We start from the raw sequence: 26,491 nt of genomic DNA on the forward strand, positions 1-26,491 counted from the left end.
TGATAAGCAGAGTAAATTGGCTATGTTCTTATAATCAACCTTCATATGGGGAAGCATGATAGACATAGGGGATTGACATTATTTTCTATTCAAATCGCGAAATTTTTGCTGGGTATTACACGTATGCGCACTATGGCGGGCACACATAAAAATCAAAATTACTATGACACCCATATAAGAATAATGCGACATGACAACTGCAACGATTCACTAGCTAGGCTCTACTTAAGATTCCTAGCTAGACCTAGACGACTCGGTCTAGCTCGGAATCTAAGCAGACCTAGTCTTATTACTCCATACTTCCCATTAAGTGCTGCTTGAATGGAGGGACTATAACTAGTTCTACCCCTCGACCAAAACAAAAGCGAAATAGATGCCTCTTCATGCCTGCCTGAAGAGGCAGCTATTTCGCTATGGCCCCTCCATTCAATGTACTTAATGGGAAGCATACATCTAGTAATCAAATCGATGAAAGCAAGTGATTATTTTATCTATTTAACCTACATTTCGTTTTAACCCTATTGATTGTTTTACTGTTAATTTCTTGACCCACGTGATGGAAAACTGTATGAAAATAATTATTATAGTTAGGTATGTACCTACTTGTTTTTCAAACTCTTGAAAATTCTTGAAATATTTCTAACAACATGTTTTAATTTTTTGAGATTAAAACGTGTTATGCATATAATTATGGTATATTTTTATTTGATTTCCCAATTTACTTATTATGGAGGTAATGAAAAAGTCGACATAGGGGGAAATACTTTATTGATCCTAGTGTAAAACGTATTTCGAAAATCGCATCAATACAATATATCCTTTGAATAAAAATCTTGGTCTCTTACTTTACACTTAAAATAAATCGACACTGTATGCGGAATTAAAAAGACTGTACACGAATATCGTACCTAGCTTTACAAATAATGACTAATTTAAGGACAGCTAAATAAAATATACAATACATGACATGACCCTTTTCATTATTATTTAGAATATATGCACGAAACATTTTGTATTAAAATTGTCAGTCACTTCTATAGAATTCATGTGAAAACTGTGGTATGAGCTAGTAATGAGCGAACGTAAATTACGTACTTTATCACTCCATATTATTTCCGAGAAAGTTGTCGGAAATAACACTAGTTTAATTAAAATGGAAACTTAAATTATTCAGCGATTCTAATCATAAGGAAAGGATAGCTTTGCTTCGTCCTTTCGTAAATAATTACTTTATATTTATGCGACTTCGCTTGAAACTATTTAAATATGTAATGTGGGGAAAAACATGTAGTTCGTGCATATACCGTGTCATGTCATGCTAAAACACGAAATGATGTATCATACAGTGCACAAAGAAAACTTAATTTCAGCAAATATCCAAAACGTGCTAGAACTGTGGAATTACACATACCAATGCATATTATTATTTGACAATGAGGCACCATTCTTTGAATCGCACCTGTGTGGATATTTAAAAAGGAGGTAACAAAACTTTGTTGTACAGGATGGCCTATAGTTCTCAGATACATAATAAATATAAAACAAACTTAACAAATAGCTGTTTCATTTATTGGGGATATAAAAATAATAACATAACAAAAGAATGAATAATGCAATAACGAAACTTCACAATTCAAATCATATTGAGTCAATTCTGATATCTTATTTCCTATACAAATAGGTACAGTGTTTTCTAAACACCAGCCAAATATTGCCATATTTCTAAACCAGATGTGGATGATGATGGTATCTGAAGAAGTCTATAGAAAAATATATTTTTATTAGGTACCTACATTCGAATCGACTTATTAAGATAAGATTCACAGGTGATAGGAAAAACATCATCTTTGTTACTACTTTAACGCTGAACCTTACATATTAACCCTGTTACTCACAAAAAAATTAAAACATACTATTTCTGTAAATTTCTGATTTATAAAGTGTGATAGTGACAAAACAAATTTTAGCTTAAAGTATGTTTTAACTTTTTTATGAATGGCAAGGTAAATGTTTACAATTATTAAAATGATTTCACTATTAGTCACTGTTGTTTTTGAATAAGAGGAATGGTTGGATACCGAGCCAAGTTAATTGAACTATCTTAACCAGTATATTTTTTGAAGTTGTTGAACTCCATGTACCTATAAATTCGGCTGATATTTACAAAAACACATGTATTTTAATTTGACGCAACAATTTTTTTCCTGGTTTGCCTTGCCATAATCTCACAGTTTTTTTTCTGTTTTGTTATGATCTAAATTGAAACTAGGTCCATACTTTATTGTATCTTCTTACATTTCTAAGAAATCATTGGCCACCCATTTCAAAACAATGCTAATAATGATTGTATTGTAGAGTTGCACTTTGGTGTTTAAAATTACCGTTCTTTTTACACAAGATATGTCAATCGCTATCAGATATTGCCTTCTTTCGACGTTTAGCTTGTTTAGGCTTCACGATTTCTTCCTCCTGAAAAGCAATAGCATAGCAAGTTTATCTCACTGCTGATTTTTTTATATAGTAGATATGTAATGTGTAAATAAATGTAGACACTCCAGAAATTTGAAGCGACGGTGGTCCAGCAGTTAAGATGCAAAGTCCCAAGTTCGAATCCTACTCGTGCCACATGAGTTGGCCACCAATCACCATTCTGACACATGTGTAGTAGTTTCCATAGACCACCACTTGCTTCAAGTGAAAATACATCGTGAGGAAACCTGTATACCGGCATATTATTTACAAATACGCCAAAGTCATGCATGCGGCTACTGCCACGAAGTGGCTATATTCATAAAAATCATGTCAGATGCCTTTGGGTAATTTCAAATGCAGAGAAAAGTTAAGGTCTTGTGAAACCCACATAATGTAAATCACAATTTATGATAGGCACCTATCTAGGTGCCTATCATAAATTGCCAGTTATATCACCATAATATATAATATAAAATAAACGGCCAGTTATATCTATAACTGGCCGAAGTAGGTTAATAATCCTTTGATAAGGCCAAGGAAAATTATATATTTGACCTTTTTTTGCTTGCGTTAATCCTGATAACATACGTGATTCTAGTTGTGACTGCAGTTTTCCGGCTAATATTAATAAAATGGTCGGCTTATTAACTTTCGCGTCACATTTTAAATTACGTTAATGTATTATATCTCGAAGCCACAAATTACTATCAAGTCTGAACGACCACAGCGAAAGAATGCCACAAGAAAGTAATTTTTCTCTCTTTTTTATATATTTTTTCCAATAATACAATAAAGTACACAGTAAAAATATTAAAAAAAACATGTTAAAAGTTACAGTAACTTGTGATCGAGTGCTGTTACAAAAAATGCATAAATTATGTCGTCGTACGGTCATACCGAATAAAACATAATTTTCTAAAGAAAAGAAGAAAACTCACCTCACTGTCATCATTAGATGAATGCAAGTTCTGGTTGATGGGCATTGACATAGAAACCAGTTTTCTAGCTCGCCTAGATATCGGCAATTCATCTTCCCATACCAGACAGAATAAATCACTGTATTGTCTCTGAAAAATAAAAATAAATTATTTAAAACCCATATTTATATTTCAATAACCCTAACTACACTAATATTATAAATGTGAAAGTATTTGTTACCTATTCACGCTTTATCTGCTCAACCAAACATCTTAAAATTTTGCATACCTACATTTATTGTGAAGTACGAAGAAGGACATAGGGTACCCTTCATCCCGGAAAAATAAATATTCTCGTGGGAATATCAATATAAAACGTCAAATAGATCAGTATTTCATCTTTGACGAGAACAAGTCAGCATTTCTTACATTATATAAAAAGTACTCGGCTGCGTCTGTCTGTTCGCTATAAACTCGAAAACTACCGAACGGATTTCCATGCGGTTTTCACGCTTTAGGTTTAGGTGTATAATGTATTGTTTTTATTTACCGAGGGACCAGCCGCTAGTTGTTAATAAAATGAATGTAACTTACCCGTAATGAATCACTACTATTGGATTGCGCTTGCTGTAATGCTTTCTGCATACACTGCATATTGAAAAGGGACATATCATCTTGCTCCAAACAGCAGAGCCTTAATTGTTCCAAATGACCGAGCACCTGTGAATATAATGAGACAAGTAATTAGTGTCAAGTCAGAAAAATTTACGAAGTTTTTAAGAGTGGTTTGTGAGTCGTAACCAGTATCACGTTTCTATCACTTAGCCTAGAGTAGCTAAAATCGAAACAGTCGTTTAGCTATCCAGCCAGCCGATCCGCATTATTCTCAGAAATTTCTGATTTACCGCCTTTATATTGAGGTGTTTATGTTCCTAAAAAAGTTGTGGTATTACTCACTAGTTCGGCGGAGGGTGGAGCATTCGGTGGTATGCTGTGCTTCCCTGGACGTTTTCTTTTATTTGGGCTGGTACCTGGGTATCGTGTGCTCAATAAAACTGATATTAAATCCCCGACTTTGTCTTCATAATCCTGACACCAATACATCAATGTTGACACAACAAATGTGTCTTCTTCATTTAACGGTCTGCAAAATAATTGTCGTAGAACATCTGTGTTGGGTTTCTCTTGCTTCAGCATTAGTAATACTGATGTGAGCGCTTCTGAATGGTCTTTATAGGACAGGTTGGGTATGATTGGTAAAACATCTTCAACTGAAATATCATGGGCAGTTAGAAGTTGCCAAAGGCAGTATTGTTCGAAGGTCTCCCAGCCGAGGCTAGTCGATAACATTGTGGTGATGTCATCAGACTTAAACATCATCAAATTCCCCTGCAGTGTAAGGCAAACCAAATGTTGCAATTGACTGGCGTCCAAAGTGGATACTATAGCGTGAAGCAGTCTTATGTGATTTTGAGCTTGGTCTTTGAACTCTCTGTAAACGTCTGGTATCAACCAAACTAGTACATTAGCATCACATTCCTGACATTTTTCGAAGTCATTTGCCAAACTTTCGCCTATTTTTAATTCCAAAAAACTACAATATTCCTTATACAACTCCGCTTTGAATTTCATCTGTCTTCTTTTAGTCACGTCCCGTTCTGCTCTCAATTCTCGTTCATAGCATACTTTCAAGTAGAATAATAGGTAAAATCCAACATTGTGAAATATATCTTGTTTGTGAATTTCTTTGAATGTTTCTAGAACTAGTTTACGTCTTGCTTCTCCTCCTTCTCCAGATGCTATTAAGAAAGGGAACATAGAAAATATTGGGGAGTTCAATGCAGCATCAAGTTCTGCTGGTTTGGGACTGCTATTGATATGCAATGGAGGGTTGTCCTGCACGGCCGCTGTGACCAGGTCTGCAAGGGCCACAGGTGTTGGCATTGGAGCACTACATGCATTCAGCAAAGCAGTAGTTGCAGTGGATGATCTCTCATCTAAGAGAGTTTCTGCTAATGGTCTTAATATAAGTGGCATTGCATCAGCCAGTTCAGGTCGCTCTCGAGCCCTAACCTCTGACAAAGGCAAGTCATCATCGTCTGTATCTTCTCCTATAGCAGCGGCTCCAACTATAGCAGGATTCATCATCTTTTTATCGTCATCATCTTCGTCATCTGAAAATGCTGGCTCATCAGGTCCTCCCCTTGGCAATTCTTCATTTCCTTCTTCGCGAATACCAGAAACACCTTCACCATTTCCATTAGTACAAAATTCTTTGAAAGTTTCTCTTACAGTGGTACGTAGCTCTCTATCAAGTTTGGGTGAATCGAACAAGGGCTGCAAATTTGGTAACACCCGTTTTTCAATGATTTGCTGCAGTGAATTGAAAATTCCTTGCTTCACCTTCTCAGCATATAAAGGGTAAAAGTTTGGAATTATTCGACAGAGAAAATCAAGCAGTGTGGCAGTGACTGCAGGGTGTGATCTCATTGAATGATGCATGACCAGAATTGCTGGTTCTATATTCATTATATTGTCCTTTTCAGGATCATAAAACAGCCAGTCATAAAAAAGGGCAAGTTTAGCATTTGATGCTGCCACATTCGAAGTGCAGGTTGTGAGCAGCCAACCTATCACTGCCCATCTTGGAATTATGTCTGAACACAATAATTCATTAGTTGGATGTATTACCCCAACTATGAACCGAATCATATCACTCCGAAGAGACTGCGACTCTGGAGTTGCTAGATACTGTCTCTGGAACCATTCTTGATACTTTTTATGGTGACCAAATCTTACTTGTGATGTCAGAAATACTAACTTCCTCTCCATGTCAGGTGTTAATCGAGATTGTAAGTATCTCCGTGATGTTCTTGATTGCAGTAATTGTAAGACATTGGTGAAAGTGGGGCATAAAGATTTAGGATTATGCAAAATATCTTGCCAAAGCTGGTTGAATTCTGGAATGCAAGCAACATTTTGAAGTAATCTCACCAAATCCCGTCCCAGATTTAATACATCTGAAAACCGTTCTCTTATAAGAGTAATTACGAAATTGACTTCCCTTTGACGCAAATTTGCCAAATGTGGTAAATTGTGATCTTCTATCAATCTTAAATATGTGTACACTACCATACAAATAAGTACAGGGGATTTATCCAACCATGTGCGGTTTTCAATGTATATGTCCAACAGAGATTCTATTAAGATTATATTCTTTGGGGTGATATCACCTCCAGATGCATACCGCATCAAATTCCAACAAACACTATCCACACCAGTGACTGCATTCCTTATCATCTCCTTTACAAGCCATAACAATTGATTACGGGTGGTATCTTGAAATTTTAAGTATCTGTCTAGAATCAAATTAGACAAATTATTGAGCACACATGTAAGACCATCTCTGGTGATAAGGGTAAGATCTCTATAGCATTTTGTGGCATTGTGAGGCTCTGTGAGAATGGACATAAGCATTCCCAGTGAAACTTCTTCATGATTCTTACACACAGCATTATTTAACGCATCATGAGCTTCTTTCTCGCTACAATCGGCAACCAATGACTGAAAGAAGTTATAAGATCTCTCGTATCTCTGTAAAGGAATAAAGAACATTATAACAAACTTGTAAATCCAAGAAGAAATTGAATTTCGCGCCATATAGACAGCAGCGCCACTACTGTCGATATCAGAAATGTGATTGTACATGGCTGACTAAACGATTCTTTGTTGGGAAACTGCGAAATTGAACACACTACCTCTTCTATGTCATCCTTGTTTTCTATAGCGGTGCACACGAATAGTTTGGGTGAATTAGATTTTCTCTGCTCCATAATATGTAATATACTAAAAACTACCTAATTTACTAAAAATCTAGCACAGGATGCCTCCTGCATGGCTATCGTAGGCGAAAAATATTTATGAAGCAATACAATCAAAAACATGGATGTGTGCGTGTGTCACCGTGGAACAAACAAAAGTAAAAGTTCACCGCCAGATGGCGTTTTAATGACGGTAAAGAAACGTTCCGTTTCATTGTTAATAAAAAATATTAATATTTTGCCATCGATTCATAAAAAAAGTGTGCGATCCACCTACGAGCAAAGAGCCAAATAAATAAATAAAATACAGCAGCGCCCCAACCCGTTCCTCATAAAGTATTGTCAAATCACCCGTGCAAATCACAATAATAATAATTTGTTTCTTTTTGTTGATGATTAATGATTTAAAATTAATGATTTAAAAACATAGACGGGTCACGAAGTACTTATTAAATCCATGGGTCCACCATATCTCTGATTATTCATAGTATTTTCGACTGCCGTGAATGGGCCTCTTTATTCAATTCTTTTTCGGCCCTTGGGCTGGCCGTGGAAGTGCGATCGCCGCCATTTTGTATTGTTGTTGGATTGTTTGTTTGCTTGACGTAGGTACTGTGGTAGGTACGTAGCGTAGGTACAGCTGCTGTACGAACGGCGATAATTTAGACTTTGCTATTTCATAAAAAATAGTGTTCATACAGTAAATAATAAATTAAGTAAGTGTTGAACTAAATTATTTTATTGCTTCAATTACCTTATTTTTGTGTACGAAGTAGTGCGAATTGGTTTGGTTCACCGGTTGGTTTAGATATTTGTTTCAGAAAGAAATTAATCAATATTTACGCCCTTTCAGCATTTATAACCATCAGTAGTTATGGATAATGATAGGGAAAAGGATCGAGATCGGTCAAGGCGTGGAGAAAGAACGAGTAGATTTTCTGATGCGTCAGTCAGAGACCGTTCAAACGACAGAGAACGGCCAGAAGGTAGAAGACTAATCGTGTCCAATATTCCATATGAATATCGTTGGACGGAGTTAAAGGATTTATTCAAGGAAAAGGTAGGTTTAAATATATGTATAGGTTGAAGAAATATAATGGGCAGTTTGAAAGATAAACATTAATAAAATGTTAACTTTATCTCCATAATTATTAGGTTAGGCATGGACGTATAAAAATGATTCGTTATGTACGTACGATACGACGATACCGTACGATACGTCCATGAGGTTAGGGATGCCCTGCTTTTGGCGGGACATCCTAATATTTAACTTTAGAATTCATTGTACCATGTGCGATAGATATGTCCCACTTTCTTGGATTTACTGTTAAAAGCAAAAAATATATATCATCCACATATTTTTGCATTTAAGCGTAAACCTATATTATATGTACCTACATACGTAATTTATTTTTTTAATAAAATTTTTCAGGTAGGAGATGTAGGCTATGTGGAAATTTTCAGAGATGAAAGTGGTAAATCTAGAGGGTGCGGTGTTGTTCAGTTCACTACATCAGAAGCTATGAAGAAGGCCCTATTTGTCATGCATAGATACGAACTGAATGGAAGAAAGATTGTTTTGAAGGAAGAGTCAGGTAAATAAGAAATTAAGGTTCTCTTCAAGACACTATGGGGTGGTTTGCAGAGCATTTCGACTGCGGCTGCACAGTCATTACAATCTGTCAATTTTCTTGAGGAAGGAATCATTTCCAAAATCAATAATTCATAAAATTTACATTATTTATTTATTTAGCTAAATACAATGGTACACAATATGTATCCTTTTAAAGTATTTAGTAAGAAAAAATAGGCACTTACAAAAACTTTTTAGAGAAACACAATATTATCATCCTAAACACATTGACTCACATTAGTTAATCTCACAAAACTGCAAACAATTCCTGACAAGTATCTTCCATCCATCCACGAACACATCACACTCAGGTTCCTGGTTCAGCAATGCGTTGAGATCCGCTAGTATGCGGCACAGCGGAGACTGTGCATGCGATACAGTATGTGTATGAGGTGTTGCGATATTAATACAGTACAATGTAATTAATGTAAAGTCAAATAGGAAATCTCATTCTTGTCTTTGTTAAAATTTAAAAAATTGTAATGACAGCAGGTTGAAACACTCTGCGAACTACCCTATGATTATTTTACATAACAATGGTATTGAGGTTGTAGACAACCTTTTCTAATAACACTACCACTTTATTAATAAGATTAGGATCTTGTTAGTAAAGTGGTATATGCATAGTGTTGTTTCTATTTACCCATAAATTTCTTATAACTTTTTAGAAAATGATGGCGCTAGGATGAATTCCTCAAGATCTGGGGGAGGTGGTGGTGGAGGCAACAGAATGCCTAGAGACGACAAAGAAAGGTTATACAATACTCAATTATATACTATTATTATAGAAAAGAGGGTGTGTGTGTTGTAATTGCAACCTAGACTAACAAACTATAAATTTCTATTGTGAAAGTAGATTTTTCACCAAGTTTTGTGGGAATTTTATTTTGAAATTTAATTTTGGAATAAAAAAGACCTTATATGCTACTCTAGGTTATATTCTACCTATGTACGAAATTTGTCAGGATAGTGACAAATGGAAATTCCCAGAGGGCTATCACAAACATACTATTTTCCTTACTGGAGTAAGGAGTAACTACATGTATGCAACATTTCAAGAAGATTGGTTGACTAGATAAAGTGTGCAGAGTTACAAGCAAACAATGGCAAATTATATAATAAAAAAATTGACAAAGTGATTTCATTGTTTTATGGTTTGTTATGTTTTCTCCTTTAGATGGGGGGCCAAACCAAGAGAACCTGAAAATTTCAACACTTACGGCCTTAGTTTACAGTTCTTAGATTCCATCAAAGTGCAACCACCACTTGTGAAAAGGGTTTTTGTGGCTAATGTAAGTTTATACCGTAATACAATTTTAACTCTTTCTAGGCTAGGCTCTTCTATTTTCTCTTTTAACCATGTCTCCCATTCTCCTGATGTTTGGTTACAGTACAATGGATATCATAAGTTTATACAAATTGAAATAATTTATTATTTGAATAGAGTTTAGTAATACAGCGGTTACATAATAGTTTAAGTACAAGTCAATAATACAAACAAACACTAATAAAATGACATCAGATTGAAAAATTTTATTACATTAAGAATACACCCGAAAAAAGGAGAATAGTCGCTCCTGATGGAATTTCGGGATAAAATGTACCCTATGTGTTATTGCAGGTTATACCTGCGTACCAAATTTCATAATAATCAGTCCAGTAGATTTTGCGTGAAAGAGTAATAAACATACATCCTCACAAATTATTCTAAATGATGCATGCATAATTTTTTTTATTTCAGCTGGACTACAAAGCAGATAGGGCAAAGATAAAGGAAGTGTTCAAGATGGCCGGTAAAGTGCGTAATATTGATTTGGCTGTCGACAAGGACGGCAATAGCAGAGGGTTTGCTGTGATTGAGTATGACCACCCAGTTGAAGCTGTTCAGGTACAAAACTAACTTGACACCAAACATTTTACATAACTACTACCTACTACCTTGTTGTTTTATTATTTTCATATGATTGTTTGTTTATAAATGTGTCTGAAAAGAAGTGTATTGTTGAAATAACATTTGCTAGGTATAAATTTATGTACTTATTATAAACAAATATTTTACGATTAAAATTCACATTTATGAAAACCTTAATTTCATATCTTTTTCGTAGTTTTATTACATTGATAAATGTAATAATGAAATGTAATAGTGATATTGAGGGTTTTAATTGTTGATATTTCTTTTCCAGGCCATATCAATGTTTGATAAACAAATGTTTTACGATCGAAGAATGACAGTGCGCATGGACCGTGGTGTCGAAAAGATGGAGCTGAGATTGCCAGAGGGTTTGAAGAGCATAGGTCTTGGACTCGGGCCCAATGGGGAGCCACTGCGAGACGTCGCAAGGAATTTGCCACAGAATAATGGCACCAATAGTCTGAATATTGCCAATACTAGTACAGCGATCGGGGCTGGTGTTTTAGGCGCCGTTCCTAATACTGGTGTGGCTTTGAATGGCCTCGGCCAAGGATTGACGGCTAATACTCTGAACTCGGGCGCTTTGGGAAATAATTTGGGATTGCAGGTGTGTCTTTAGGAATTTTTTGTAATATAATTTATTTGTGTATTTTACGATCATCACTGGCTTTCGTAATACCATAAAAAATTATTCATTTAAACCTACTTGAGGAATTATCTATCGGTGAAAATCGTATTGGTTGTTTTTGAGTAGATAAAGCGTGAAGATTTAACAAACTTACTTTCTCATTTGTAATATTAGTCGCGATGTTTTTCATTGGCAGGGTTTCGTGTGAAATTGTCCCAGTATGATAGGACTGATCATCTGTGCTTGACATCTCTAAAGATAAATAACAATTGTAGGCTCTGGGGCTGACGGGCCTGGGCGCGCTGCAGAACCAGCTGCTGCAGCAGGGACTCACGGCCTCCGACCTCGCGTCCGTGCTCACGGCGCAGGCGCAGGCGCAGGCGCAGGCGCAGGCGCAGGCGCAGGCGCAGGCGCAGGGCTCCGGCCTGGCGCTCGCCAACCCCGACCTCTCCTCCAGCGTGCTCAGCAACCCCGCGCTCTCCAACAACATGCTCGGTAACAACTCCAGTATGAGCAGCGGTCCTCTCTCAGGTGAGTTATTATTTCTTTCATAAGCACTTGATACCGCCTTAAAAAGCCAAAGCAAATGTTTATTAGTTGATTAGTTGTACGCCACGGAGTTAACCGCGGTTTATCGGTACTTGTGTATATTTAAACGTTGCAGTTATTTTTAAAAAAATATTATGTTTTTAATTTTATGCACAGTAGCGACATCTACTTCATAAATCTTTGAACAAACTCCACGTGAATCGCGTACTTTCGGGGTAAAAAGTACGTGAAAAATATACTCTTCTCATTCTATCCTTCTCCATACCTCAGGCTACTTCAATTATTTTTCTGTGATGAAAGCTATTTGATCCCAGAAAAATTATTGTTCGCGTGCGAAATTTACGCGGGCGAAGCCGCGGGTAAAAGCTAGTATTTAATAAATTCAGCTTGATGTTGTCAAGGGTGATATGCATGCCAATGGTCTAAGGATGTCGGCGGCGGGCTCTGGGCTCCGACGCTTATCGGCTGAGGAAGAAACCGGGAAAACGTTCAGATGAGAGAGATTCAATAAATGTTATATTGTTTCATGTTTAGGTTCTGGCAGACAAATGGGAAATGTATCAGTGCCTGGACAAGGCTACGGCCGGGACTCTGGAGTGTCACAAACCAATAGAGACAAGGTCTCCGACATGGTGATGATCACAAATGTAAGTTTTCTCATTCCCTCAACAGAATCTAATATTATTTATTTGTAAGACACAATATTTATTTGTGAAATACAGTATAAAAGGAAATTAAATAAAAATATGTACTTTTGTGTCTTGAATTGAGTATTTTTTATGGTGTGAATTCACACAATGAAACTATTACATTGTAATCTAACAAATAAACTAACTTTTAGATAAATAAATATGTGTATAGCCATTGTACCGTATCCTTGTGAAACACAATTTTTAACATATGTTTGATACATTACATCTTATAGTTATCAGATAATTTCTCAGCAAACAGTGAAAAAGGCCCTAAAAGATGCAAAATTCTTTAAATGTAGTCAATTCTCAGAAAACAAACAGTTTTCTTGTATTTTTAATATCAAATTATATTCACAGCTGCCACCAACGGTGACTTGGCAATTGATCCGCGAGAAATTCAGTGAATGCGGCGACGTGAAATTTGCAGAAATGACGGCGCCCGACACGGCGATAGTCCGCTTCCACAAAGAGTGGGACGCGGAGAGGGCTATCAGTATCCTTTGAAATGTATACTAGCGACTCCAACCGGATTTGCGTGGGTAAATAATCTATACAAGAGAGAACACTGTCGTATCGTGGTTTAGAATTAAAACTAGTGTAACAGACAATCTTTTTTTGAATGCAAAACGTTCAATGTATGAAGGGGCCAGTGATTATATATTATGGTAGGTCAAGTGTGTTGTAGGTATAGTGATTAAAATGTAGTTAGGGTTGCCAGATGGGATTACCAAAATATTTGGCCAAAATTTCAGGTCATTTTTCTTCTAAATTCTTTTGCAATAAAACATTTGACATGTCTGTTTCGGTTCACCGATATCTATGTAAATATTATTTCCTTAACGACATTTGCAGAAATGTTTGATAGGACTCGCATTGACGGAAGAACTATCGACGTGCGTTTCTTCTAAGTGCAGTTCGTGGTAAGTCAGAAATATATTGTTGTGTTCAGGTACTTTGCGCCGGTGATTTTCAGTTGGTAGTGATGGTTTTTTTTTGGAAAACTTTGGTGTCGATTTTGTTAACGTTCAATCGTATTTCGACGGTTTTAATTAGTGACCATCGTGCATATATCTGGAAAACCATGCATTCACAATTAACCAAATCACCAAAAGCCATCTTCGACACCTGGGGAATCGATTCTGTTAACTTTATATATTCGTTATATATTCAATAGTAGTACTTCCTTTATCGAAAATCAATTGGGATCGAGTCGCGATTATTATTTAACATGTGCAGAAACGACATCCTGATTATTTGAGTACATATCTTAAGCGAAATCGAGTCAACCTACTACATGGGTTAACAAATGTTGTGGACTAACTCTGGTTGGTTTTTTGTTTGGTTATTTTGCAACATGAAATTTGGTAACTCAACTGGGCAACCCAAGTAGACTGGTTCATAAACTCGTTTACTCGATTTGCAGGTTTGGAGGTTACCTTGTTAACACCCTATATTTTTACTTAATGTGAGTTCTCTCGGTCATAGATAAAAAGGTCCGGTTATAATTTTCTACTATAATTAGTTCGGCGTGAACCCGAGTTGGCCCATCACTAGGTATTCTTACTAGACCTCCACGACTGCTGTCAAAAAATTATAGCTGTGAAGACGTTTGCTGGACCGCTTTTTTATATTACTTAGTTTTATTGGTTTTATAAGGTTGATATGACAGCGTATGTGACTATACTCCGCGATGTCTTTGGCCTAAAATGTTGCCTTTCGATGAGATATATGAAGAAACATTAATATGTACCATCAATTATTCTTATTTGTCTCGCGAAAAGGTTTGTTCCAAGCCAAAATATTGTAAAAAAAGAGATTGAAGTTCGAAAATTTAGTGAATATTATGTTTGTTCATAAAAAAAAACATATTACCTTACGCGCTTTAAAAAATACATTTCTAAAATCTGTTGATGAATTTTACTTCAACGATCGCGAGGGGTATTAAAAGTGAATTTGTTTGTTTTTATCTTTTTCAGGAAAATGTCGTATAGAAGTCCATGTATTGTGGGGTTTGTATAACTCTGCCACCAGGATTGAACCGCTTGGATTTTATTTTCATCGCATTTCTTGTATCTTCAGTAAAATTATCTTGATTTGACTTGACTTTTTCAATATATTTGTGTCTTAGCTTTAATACTAGAAGTAAGTGTCTCTATGATTCTGTACCGGAACATAATAAAATTAATTAAAGACGTCGTTATATTTTTTGTGATGGTCATGTATAGGTAATCCTTATTGTATTTTATGTAGTCGAATAATACAGACAATGGCCTGACAAAGTGATGCTATCGCGAGGCGTTTTTAGAACTGTGTTGTGGTCTGTTCATAATCATCTATTTGATATTATCGTTAGTGATATCAAAAAGGATGAAATAAATATTGGGACAGTTATAGGAAACACTCTTTGTCCGTTCCATTATTCCGGAAATGTTATTGTTAATTTGGAAACTTTGTTACCCTTTTTGTCAGGAGGCCTGTTCTGTCATAACATAAATCAAAGGCGAAAAAGTGCCTCGATTGTTGAACGCTCATTTCATTCACTGCTGTAATTGTATTTGGTATTAATTAGCTTGAATATATAATCAAACTACTGCAAAATACTTGTTCTATTAATTTGTTTTGTATGTCTTTATTTTGTGCTAAGTGTGCTCTGGCCATTTATACCTACAAGTGCAATACATTATGGATTCAACACTGAGGCCGTAAGCTAATTCGGCGGTTCATTGTAACTGTCAAAGTGTATGGAGTACTTTGGCGGGCTGTCTAGCTACTTAATAAACTATAGAGAGAGGAATTTGTCGAACATTCTAGGAATCGAGTATTACATTTTTTCTTTTCATAAAGTCACACAAGTCTGTCGAGTCTCGTAAAAATTAGGATTGTATCACATGTACACGCACAAAGGAAGAGTATAAAATATGTTGAAACCTTGCCGATATTAGTTCGACATTTTTTTGTTACCGATCGAATTTTAGGGTGCACGTTCCTTTGTCAAACATTGTACACAAAGGTTCTTTACACTGTGGCATCGTAAAATGTAATGAAATTTCGTGGTGTCATGTAACTACGTAGGTACAGGAAGTTTCTGCGCCTGATAACCATAATGCGCACCAATTTAAACTTCAAACAAGTATTACGATCGACTTTGGTGCTCCGCATGTCGTTATGTTAGGTGTTCCCTGATCCAATCCGGGGAATTTTGACAATTTTGGGACGAGGAGACTAATCGTCGTTGGAAGGGATCTCTCGAAGATCGATAAATGGGAAATGACGCATCTGGATGCTAAGTCTATCGCCTGGGTTTTATATATTCCATCTGGTAAGTTCTTTAGTCATCGAAAGACTAATTTGACATTTGTTTTGTGGGAGATGCATGGGGCTTCGATAGTAATTATTTTCCAACGAAGGATTCGATAAAACACATTTGCTGCTTGATTAAAATTTTCTGTAAGGACGACGAATCTACAATTATGTTAACAACAACATGTCTGATAAATAATCGCGAGTCTTCGAATTCGTACATAAATGTAGCATGAAGTTTACTTGATTCGGTTGTTGCCATGATGTTTTGTCGATATCACTGCACCTTCAAGTGTTTGTTTCTCGACAGTTTTGTGGGGTTTTGTAGACACAGCTCGTAAGAAATTTGTGCCTTTGCGTCATCTCTAATATAACAAGTGGAACGTTATAAAACTTATTTAATATTTTCAGGAAAAGCATACAAATGTGGCTAATGGATATTTCAAGTTTCTTGACAGAAATTCGGAATGATGCCCGATTGTGGCTGAATTATTAAGGTATTTTAGTTTTTAATTGTTTTGTAAAGTATGAATATCATTACATAGTAAATCAAGTAAACGTATTCTTTGTCTTTTTCAGCTATGATGGAAGATCGCGGCACCAACGATTTGACAGGAGTGATCTTAGGAGAAACCAAGAACAGCGGAGGTATTTTTTTATTTTAAATAAGGTTAAACACAAATATTGATTGTAGATAATTATTTTTTTACTTTTTGTTATACAACACATGTGCAACGCAACACCCTTGAGAGTTATTCAGTTTCAACTCTTAGTAAGTTGTTTCCTATGTTGATGATGACGAATGGATGATTTTCATAGTAATTTCTACCCGAAATACATTATGTAATATACATTATGTAATGTATATAAAATTACCAAGAAATGTTTAAAATTTGTTTTATTCCTTGCACACAAATAATACCTACGTATTTGAAACGTCATTAGCACGGAGTTCTTACAAGAGTTATTTTTTTGTTCTGAATAACGCTGTTTTTTTCTCTTTCTTACTATAAAAGTTCCTTGCTGATTAGATGACGAGGCAGAATTGCCCCCAGCAGCGGAACTTAGATGTTTAAAAATGTTATATAACTTTTTAAACCTACTATTTGTTCCCAGGTCGCAAATGAGTTTACTTGGACGCGAACTGAAGACACTGACGGGAATGAAGTGATTGTTATACATCTCAATAAAGTTTTATATAATTATTTCTTGTTTAATTTATTTCATTACGATTCCTGATAAGATAAACTATATATAAACGCAAAGTTTGAAGTTTGGGTTCTATGAAGTGAAACGTTTTTATTGCCGTAATCTTAATGATAATTAAAAATAACTCGGCCAGAGAAATTACTGATGTGCCCATGATGAGATTCATTACGCCACAACCTCTCACTGAAACAAAGCTTATGTTTAGAATAAAATAGTTTCGAGTGAATTTAGAGACAATTTTGTAGTACGAAAAAAAAAGAAAATTAGTTGGTTAAGGGTTAAATTAAAATTGGGTTTTTAGTTTGCAGGTCAGGTCGAACACCTAATTGTAATTTTCGCTTTAGTTCTGAAGAATGTATGATAGATGAATACTTACAAATAACATCGTACGCGCTGAAGATAATTTCCCGCACCACCCTCACCTTTGGAAATGATGAAATACCAATTCTTACTCTATCATTTTCCTGTGGGGGCGAGTCAGTTTCGATGTCTTTGAGATATACGTCGTTCTCACAGTTGCTCAGGCAGTTGCAATCTCGCGGAGATTTCGGCAAATCATCCTGGTTAGTGAATCTATTTCGCGTATTCTCTGTCGTCGATAATTTAACCAATTCGTCTTTATGTTGTTTTATACATTTCAATTGTTTTAGACTGCATACGTTCTCGTGAGCTGTGTATAGAAAATGCATGTATGTAATAAAATCTATACGAAATAGTAAATTGAATGTAAAATCTACAAGTAGATACTGACATGACAGAATACCTAAACTAGTACTTAGGTAAACAAATCGGAATTAGTAATACATAATCCTTCTTTATTATCACTACAGATAAGTAAATATCGATACCTGATGTAGTATTTACCTAGAAACTTGTAAAAATGTGGAACACATCTACACAGTTTCTGCATCATTCGTACTCTACATTCCAAAAGGCAGTGGTTGTAAGAATAAACAGGATACCTCTTACTTATTGGTTCGTTCAGAAATCTGAAAAAAGGAAATTGGCGCAAACACGCTGAAAATTTAATACTTTTTCATATTGTATTTCATGTTTTGGAGTGCTTTCATTCTTCATTCAGTGTTAGGTATACTTGCCTGCAGTTTCTATATCTCGGAGACAGTGAACGAAACGCGTCAGAAACACGTGTGCTCCAGACCTTGAAGGCTAGGGCTACGTAATTCTTAGATACTTCATGATGGGGCGTGGAGATCAGGGCTATATCGTCAGGGTGGTGGATGAATAGCTGAAAAATATTTTGCTCAATGTATTTTTCTATCTATAAATTTATATTATCATGGTTGATCATTATGCCAGCAGCATCAGCAGTGGGACATGTTTATAGCTATTAAAAAGAAATGTTAAATACCTTGTACTCTTCAGAATAATCCAGAAATTGGACAAAGAAGTCCTTGTCAAATACGGACAGATCAATGTTATTTTTCTCGTATATTGTTTTTTCTTCCGCTATTCTGAAAAAAGACAAGAATAGAATGTCATGTAATGATAAAATAAGTGTTTTTTTGCGATGCTAACACATTTTGATTGGTAAGGAAAGGAAGTGGCTATTAACTACTCGTAATAGGACGCTGAGAATTTAAAAACCTAAGTTATAATTTCTAAAACTGCTCCCATTGGGATATGGCAACGAACCGAACAAGATCTTATAGTGATAGAATTTAAAACGATTGCTATCACTATCAGAAACTAATTCAATGATCACTACTTACGACGGGTCATCATAAAAGGCGACATTTGAATTGACAACGTGGCACATCCCTAGCTCGGTCAAGACAAAGTTGACGCTGATTGGCCAGTTGGTGCTCGTCGTCAAAGAATCATTGTTAAATTTCTTGAACAATATCGATGTTAATGCTCTGAGGTCCCTTGGCTCGAGATGCTGCTGGAATTATAAGGAGTAATTTAGTGCCACCAGGTACATGTCATCTGTGTCGTTAACGTGGGTCATCCGTGTCGTTAACGTGGGTCATCCGTGTCGTTAACGTGGGTCATCCGTGTCGTTAACGTGGGTCATAGGGTTTGATTCCCGAAATGCCGAAAAGGAAAATTAAAAATCGTTTTCACATTCACATGCAATACAAAAATTAACAAACAAGTATTACTAGTATTGTACATGTGCCTTACCTAAATGAGGTTCTAGTGGCTTCGGAAGAGTAATTTTTTTTTATATAGTTTGCAAACGGGTAGCCAGATGGTATTGGTAAGCAAACACGACATTCCACATTAAGCCAGTAACCTGATAAGAGTTCGGAAGGTACCGTCTAAAAAACAACAGACGACATTCTTTTTATTTTTCTAAAATTCATCTTTTGTGTGTTCGCCTAATTTGTCTTCTGCTTTTCTCTGTTTTTCGGTATCCATTAAGCGTGCATATCACGCATAAACCCCCTTGACAACATCAATCCAACAGACTTTGCTCTACCTTGTATTTTTCTAAAACTACTAGGTACTTATGGTATTTCTAATTGATCAAATGATACTGCGATACTGTGTCACTAATTTACCTGTGAAACCATTGCGTCATTGAAGTCGATCGTTTCCAATTTGTCTAGACCAATGGCAGCCATTGATTTTATCGCACTCGTTAAATCCACACCGGAATTTTCCAATGTGTCACTAAAACCATAGACTAAATTAGATTTTAACAGGTGTAGCAAACAGCAAACTGCCGTGTCTGTTCGCGCAACTAGTTATATAATTTATTATGTATTTACACGAGCGAGGCCGGGACGGGCCGCTAGTATAGAATAAAAAGAGTGTATTAAATATAATATCATATATAAGAATCTATGATATTATATTTAATACACTCTTTTTATTCTATAACAACCCATAAGAAAATAGTAGTAAGGACTTTCTCTGTTTGACTTTTTTTTAGAAATCACTACACATTAATATACGGGGTAATTAAAGTGTAGTGATTTCTAAAAAAACCTAGTAGGTAAGTATACAAATGAGTTTTAATTTTGCGTCAGGTCAAGGCTATCAACTCGAGCAACTATTAGCTGGTTAGATTAATTTTAGCGACTTATCTTACCTTTAGAAGAACTAAGAACTTACTTTACTACATTCTCCAAATCTTCCTCATCGATCATATCCTTTGCGCACAACGTAATAGCCGGGTAAGGGATGTTCCAGTTGAAATAGTCCATTTCCACACTCATCACAACAGGATCTCTCTTTGAAACACAAAATTATTTAATACTATAGATGTTGCCCAGGGCTTCGCTTCCGTGGGAATTTTGGGATAAAATATAGCCAATAGCAGTCTTGGATAATGTACCTTTCTAATGGTGAATTTTTGAAATCGGTTCGGTAGTTTCGGAGACTACCCGCCTCAAACAGGTAGGTACAGCTATATGGGCTAGTCAAATTGTCTCTCTGAAATGCGTATACGTGAGAGCCACGTTGTCTTATTGAATCTCTGTTTCATCGTCCCAGTTCGGATGTGACGTCCAGAAACCTGGGATACGTGTACAATTGCAAATAAACCTACATACAAAAGCAACCCTTAAAGAGCGAAACCACAAGGTGCCTAAGAGTAAAACAACTCACTGACTCTTCAGTTTTAAGTATACCGATATACTTCTTTATACCAGGAGAATATTATATACTTTATGTAAATGATCCTCTTTCTCTGTCATCTAGCGATGTAAGAGCTCGTCCGGGGTCTTAATCTTCTCCAATTTTCATTATTTTCGTACAGTACATGGCTATTGTAAGAAAAAATAAAATAAATAGTTGAATAAGAATAACTAACAAAATATCTGGCATATTGCGACGTAATTAGCGAGCCCACCAGACCGAGGCAACATATGAAGCTGGCCGCCCAAAATAACCTGAAAATAATTCGAGTTTATTTCTATTAGATTCATTGTTTTGTCGGAAAGAGCAAAGACTTTAGTATAAAAATATATTTTATTCTTTTAGGATGAATAAAATTAAAAGGAGACTTTTTACAGTTTCCAAGGTTTTTGGTGCGAAATGTATTAATTTCTAGTTTTCGGGTGATTAATTATCTCTTTCTCACCTGAGCGTCTTCTCCGTTTGCTTCTCAGTCATAGAGCAGTATAGCTAGATATTTGGGCAAACATGTTATAGTCGTCGTTTTTAAGAAAAATATATATTTGAAACTAGCTTTTGCCCGCGGCTTCAACCGCGTGAATTTCTCTGCGGAAGCGGAACGTACGGACTCGATTTTCATACTAAAATTCATCTCCCATAATTTATAGTAATTTGTGGGTTAATTTTTGAAAAAAAAAAAGTCTTTGTTTGATCGTAGTTCTTTAACTACATGCATACTTAAACTACAAGATTTAGCCGTGAAAGTGGAACAGACAGACAGATTTATAATAACGAATGGATTCTATACGTTTCAATTAGCAATTAGGTCTTTTTGAAACTGTTACCTCTCAACGCAATGTATCTCCTCATTCAGAATATATGGAAGTCCTTGCGAATAGCAATCCCGTAATTTACTGCGTAAATAATCGTTGATTTGTTTGTTTCTCTTTAACTTCCGCACGTAATTATCACGTTTCCTTTTCAACTGTTTCCTTTCTATCTTTGTTAGCTCTTTCATGACTCCCAGTTAATTTGTTTAAGCGATATCTCTGAAATGGATAATAGTAGTACGTTGAACTCTCCAGCTAGATTGCATTAAAAATAAAGATAGTTTTATCTAGTATTATCATCATAATCCTGGACTCTGTTCGATAGAGGATTTCATTTCGTATTAGGATATATTCTATTATATTTGGATAGGTACAATCAAATCTATAATCAAATAAATCGTGGTAATTCTTTTTGTAGTTAATCGTCGTGGGAATGAAACATAGCTCATCAAAATTAGGTATCTGATAGTAGATTTACTTTTTCTATTATCGAAATCGACGCTGTACACTATTATTACAAATTAATTTTTAATGTAGATCATGCATCAGCCAGCCGGATGAAAGATACGAATTTTATTTATTTTCTTGTTCTACCTACATAATCGTGTTGCATTGATGCTACGCCATTTGCTACGCCACGTAGCTTATCGTAGCACTTCGTCTTTGTAGTCCGTTCTCGTAGCTGATTGTAGCACTTTGTACAAGCATGATGTAGGTATGTATAGGGATTTATGTCAATGGAAAAATTATAAAGTGCGAGTGACAAATTTTATCTTAATGTATGCTTTAACTTTTGTATGGATATTTATCCACACAAAAGTTAAAGGATACTTTAAGTCTGTGTACTCCATATACATTTGTATATGAAGTACACAGACCATTTAAATCGTCTGTGATGTAGTACTACCTGTCATTTTTTAATCGCAGATCAACACGTATACCTTACAAACCGGTGCAATTGCGCAGGTCATACAATTTTTACTGTTTAATAATTTCTGTTCATCTCATCTGTCTATCCCTGTGTATGCTTAGATCTTTAAAAGTACGCAACGGATTTTGATGCGGGATGATTTAAGAGGATGATTTATATGTATATAACATGCATAATATTGCACCCGTGCGAAACCGGTAAATTAAATAAGAAAATGTAGACTTCTTAGCAATTTGAGTAAATAACTATATAAGTAAAAACGCTACCTCTCTGGGGTTTTTTTAAAATTCCTTCCTGCTTAGCATAGTACTCTAGGAAAGCGGGAGTTTGTAGTTTCAACCTTCTAAACAAAACCACCAAGTTTTGATTTTGCTTTAATGGATCATCCGCTGGGGACTACCATTTTGTATGTTTAGAAAATGTGGGTTCAAATATCTACATTTGTTTAACTAATTTTAATACTACTGCTTTCATTTGAGGAGTTTATGCCAAGTTGGATATAGGATAAGGTTCTCTAGAATACATTCAAATATTTGCAAGCAAATACATGGGTGATAGCGTCAAAGTAAACAAAAGAGACTATCATATACGAATTGTTAAAAAATCCACTTTGTTTTGTCTTTGTTCACCTAAGCGAACAAAGTTGAATAAACTATTCAAGTTTCTGCGTATAGATAAAAGTAGACTATCGTTGTATATTTTATATGCAAAACATTATCTTCAGTTGTATAAGTATATAAATCTAAATAACATTTGTAAATTACATTATCTGATTGTATACAATAAGATTGTAGGCATTACTACAAAACACCCCATCAATATGTAGATCGGAAACAAAGCTAACACATACCTTTTTTGAGTTCACCCACTAGTGTGTTTATGTATCGGTCGTAGAAATGGAAATGAAACGAGCGTGCCGCTGGAAGCTCGTTGTAATTACGAGGCGTTAAACCCGCGTAATCTGTGGAGCTTCAGCGTTACAATTTATTTTATTACTCTTTCTTCAGGTCTCTTATTGCCTCGTCTCGGGATATGGCCGCTGCAATTAAGAACAATTACTTCACGTAATATTCATGAGAACGTTTTAATTGGTTTCGAATTTTAAACGGGAATAAGCGGAGATACGTGATTGGTTTGAGTAATAGCCATGTTGTAAAAATATAATAATCGGTGTCTTAGTAAGCCTCGAACTTTGGGTCTAACTCAATCTGAGTTAGACCCAAAGTTCGAGGAGGAGGAGGTGTGATTTATCCATAAATAAATATTTAGTATTTATATATGAATTTAAATAACATTTGTAAATTAATGACATATGTATACATATTTATACATGAATACATATTTAGTATTCTTGTACATAGCTTTATATGTTTGCAGGTACATTTGGCGTCCAGTATGCAATAAATTTGACAGAGTTGAGTCGAACAGTTACGATAAGTGATTATTTGCGAATTTTCTCAACATCTTCTAGGAAAATAGGATGATCTTTTAATTCTCAGATATAATGTTATTAAAAATACGTAAGTTCTGTGTATTTTTTCCTTATATAAATATTCAAAAGACTGGATTATTTTCCATTACAGCTACTCCGGAGTTATACGGGTGGACCGATTTGCGATGCGGCTTTTTTATAGGTAATTTTTATGCGGTGGTTCTTAGATATATTTGATTATAATCGGTTCAGCCGTTCAAAAGTTGTAACGAAATGAATATTGAAAGTCGGGGGCTTTTTATTTTGACTAACAAATAAACTTGTTATTCTATTCATCCCAATGAATGTTATAATTATAAATGGGATATTGAGATCCTTTGTTTCCTCTTCTAGCTTTATTTACTAAATTATTTGTTATATTTAGCATACATACAGTTAGAAGTGTGGTGAATTATACGATACAAGTTCGAAGTCTAGAGCAAAAGCTGAATATAAGTACTATGTCCAGAAGACATTACCATTTTCCTCTTAAGAACTTACCTAGGTACTTGAGTTAACGGTTTCTGAAATATTATTTCTGGATGCCAATAAATAAGAATAAGCCTTAAGGGAATTGAATGTCCCTTAATGCTTATTTTAATAAGCATTAAGGGACATTCAATTACTTTGGTCTCAAATATGTTGTATTTCAAAATAACACAATAATTTGTTCTTTGTTATAGCTATTGTACTCACTTTCGACGAAAAACTTTCAACAGAACACTGCGTCTCCATTCCTTTCTGTGTTATTCTTTCCAATCACAATAGGACCGAACAAATAGATAGTAGTTACCAAAAGGTAATGAACATATTGGATACTGAATTTTATACAATAATGGCTTACCAATCTACTTATCAATCATTCAGATGTTGTTACGATAAAACGCATTATTTAATTGTATTTATTGTTTATGTTTGCCCTATCATAAATCTTCAAAAGACTATAAAATTTACATTATAGCTACTTCTTAGTTATACGGGTTAACCGACTTGGATGCGGTTTTTTTATTTCATAGCTAATTTTTATGCGGTGGTTTTTAGATATGTTTGATTATAATCGGTTCAGCCGTCCAAAAGTTGGAGCTAAATTACATAAAGTATTGGTGTGCCCATAAGGCGAAAAATATCGTCGAAATCAATTGATAAATTAATAATGCTGTAATTAGATTATACGTGACCTTATGATCTTATGGTGTGATCCTAGGCTATGATTACTACCCTCAATAAGAAACCAACAATTTATTTTCAATTAAGGTCTAACGAACTAACATTATTATTGTTATGTTCGTAATCATTATTACTTCACCGAATGATATTCAACAGTATTCAAACATAATTGACGTAAGTACCTGTAAGTATATCAATGAACTTAATTTTGAATACGCTAATAGTATAAACGAACAGTATTACTAAAATAATTTTTACATTGAAACATTTTCAATGTAACAAAAATAATATTACATAAATCAAGCAGTATATTTCAGACTTGTAGAAACGAATTAGCGAATAAGATCACGTGCAATATAATTCTGCAAATTATTGTGTTTACGTCACAAAGTTCTGATATCCGACGTCAATCAGTAAATTGATTCGTCACGACAAAAAGAGTCTTCATTACTTATTGACGGAATGTTCGCCTCAGTCACAACTTCCTCAGAGTCTGCTTCGTGGCTTGATTCTCAATAGACAGCACTAAATGTAATTAGAGTGGGTCTATCTGTCTGTGTATAGCGTATTAGTGTTAACTAATGTGATAAGCCAAGGTCCCATCAGCTTCATTTCGAAAAATTGTGTTATTAACATAAAGATCGTCTACTGCCCTCAGATTGTGATAAAAATTTGAATAATTAAGTTGAAATGATGTTGGGGGGAAACGTCTTTAAAAATATAATTAATGAATTTTCTCCACTAATTCTACGCTAGTTATGTTAGCACTATTATAGTGCACATAATACATTATCATATTTAACTTAATCATATCAGTGTAGGTATCTAATTGTATTTATTTAATGTCTAACATTTATAATATAGATCGTAATATATGAACAAAATATATCAAGCTTTGTAATTATTTCCCAAATCAAATTACTATGAAAAAATTTAATAACTACAAACAATTTGTTTTTACTTTTGATTAATATAACTGTGTTGTAAGCACTCTGTTTTATTATACACAGAGTGGGAACAAATATTTGTTTGAAATATTTCATGAAACCATTTGATTTTATTTACCTATTTCACAAAAAATATTTTATAATTGAATAATGCTTGATACTAATAGCATGGGGAAATGTATACGTGATTTGACAGAGTAAACAATAACAAGCGCGATTTGTTCCATGAGATACTAAGTTGCAATAAACAAAATAAGTCTTGGTTCATCTTGCAGACAATAACAAAGTTAGCAAACATACAAACTAGAAGTGATTTCAACTTAGAAATGTGAGTGATTTGACGAGGGAGCAATCTATTCGCTGGTGCCTCCAACACTAACTTTATCAGAACTGCCCGTGTTGTAGTCAAGAATGCCCTAATCGG

General features: G+C 35.0%; 3 protein-coding genes across 6 annotated transcripts; 1 reads left to right on the forward strand and 2 right to left on the reverse strand.

Annotated features, from left to right (window-relative positions):
* Positions 1-751: 751 nt before the first annotated feature.
* On the reverse strand, positions 752-7,360 carry IntS3 (Integrator 3). The gene is made up of 5 exons (XM_053755890.2): positions 7,148-7,360; positions 4,347-6,983; positions 3,984-4,109; positions 3,411-3,539; positions 752-2,469 (listed from the first exon to the last, which is right to left on the reverse strand). Exons 1-5 carry the CDS (start codon positions 7,220-7,222, stop codon positions 2,404-2,406), a joined length of 3,033 nt encoding a protein of 1,010 aa, XP_053611865.1. The 5' UTR covers positions 7,223-7,360; the 3' UTR covers positions 752-2,403.
* Positions 7,361-7,661: 301 nt separating this feature from the next.
* Positions 7,662-17,132, forward strand: LOC128676010 (heterogeneous nuclear ribonucleoprotein M-like). 4 transcript variants are annotated; one of them, XR_008405359.2, is made up of 14 exons: positions 7,821-7,926; positions 8,064-8,270; positions 8,643-8,805; positions 9,512-9,596; positions 10,021-10,135; positions 10,585-10,731; positions 11,030-11,365; positions 11,662-11,917; positions 12,470-12,582; positions 12,985-13,120; positions 13,480-13,547; positions 16,339-16,424; positions 16,507-16,575; positions 17,044-17,132. XR_008405359.2 is itself a non-coding variant. In XM_053755894.2 (12 exons), the coding sequence occupies exons 2-11, from the start codon at positions 8,085-8,087 to the stop codon at positions 13,533-13,535; spliced, it is 1,593 nt and encodes a 530-aa protein (XP_053611869.1). In that variant the 5' UTR covers positions 7,662-7,827; positions 8,064-8,084; the 3' UTR covers positions 13,536-13,547; positions 14,604-14,823. The 4 variants fall into 4 exon arrangements, 3 of the variants coding, with proteins under 3 accessions (XP_053611869.1, XP_053611870.1, XP_053611868.1); XM_053755894.2 differs by lacking the exons at positions 16,339-16,424; positions 16,507-16,575; positions 17,044-17,132 and adding an exon at positions 14,604-14,823 and having other exon boundaries at positions 7,662-7,827; XM_053755895.2 differs by lacking the exons at positions 16,339-16,424; positions 16,507-16,575; positions 17,044-17,132 and adding an exon at positions 14,604-14,823 and having other exon boundaries at positions 7,731-7,831.
* Positions 16,716-21,739, reverse strand: LOC128676082 (uncharacterized). Its single transcript, XM_053756021.1, has 10 exons — positions 21,567-21,739; positions 20,918-20,996; positions 20,218-20,336; positions 19,662-19,773; positions 18,867-19,036; positions 18,506-18,608; positions 18,205-18,382; positions 18,001-18,153; positions 17,513-17,806; positions 16,716-17,319 (listed from the first exon to the last, which is right to left on the reverse strand). The coding sequence occupies exons 1-10, from the start codon at positions 21,737-21,739 to the stop codon at positions 17,141-17,143; spliced, it is 1,560 nt and encodes a 519-aa protein (XP_053611996.1). The 3' UTR covers positions 16,716-17,140.
* Positions 21,740-26,491: the final 4,752 nt, after the last annotated feature.

This window comes from Plodia interpunctella, chromosome 15, assembly GCF_027563975.2.
Source record: "Plodia interpunctella isolate USDA-ARS_2022_Savannah chromosome 15, ilPloInte3.2, whole genome shotgun sequence".
NCBI classification, from domain to species: domain Eukaryota; kingdom Metazoa; phylum Arthropoda; class Insecta; order Lepidoptera; family Pyralidae; genus Plodia; species Plodia interpunctella.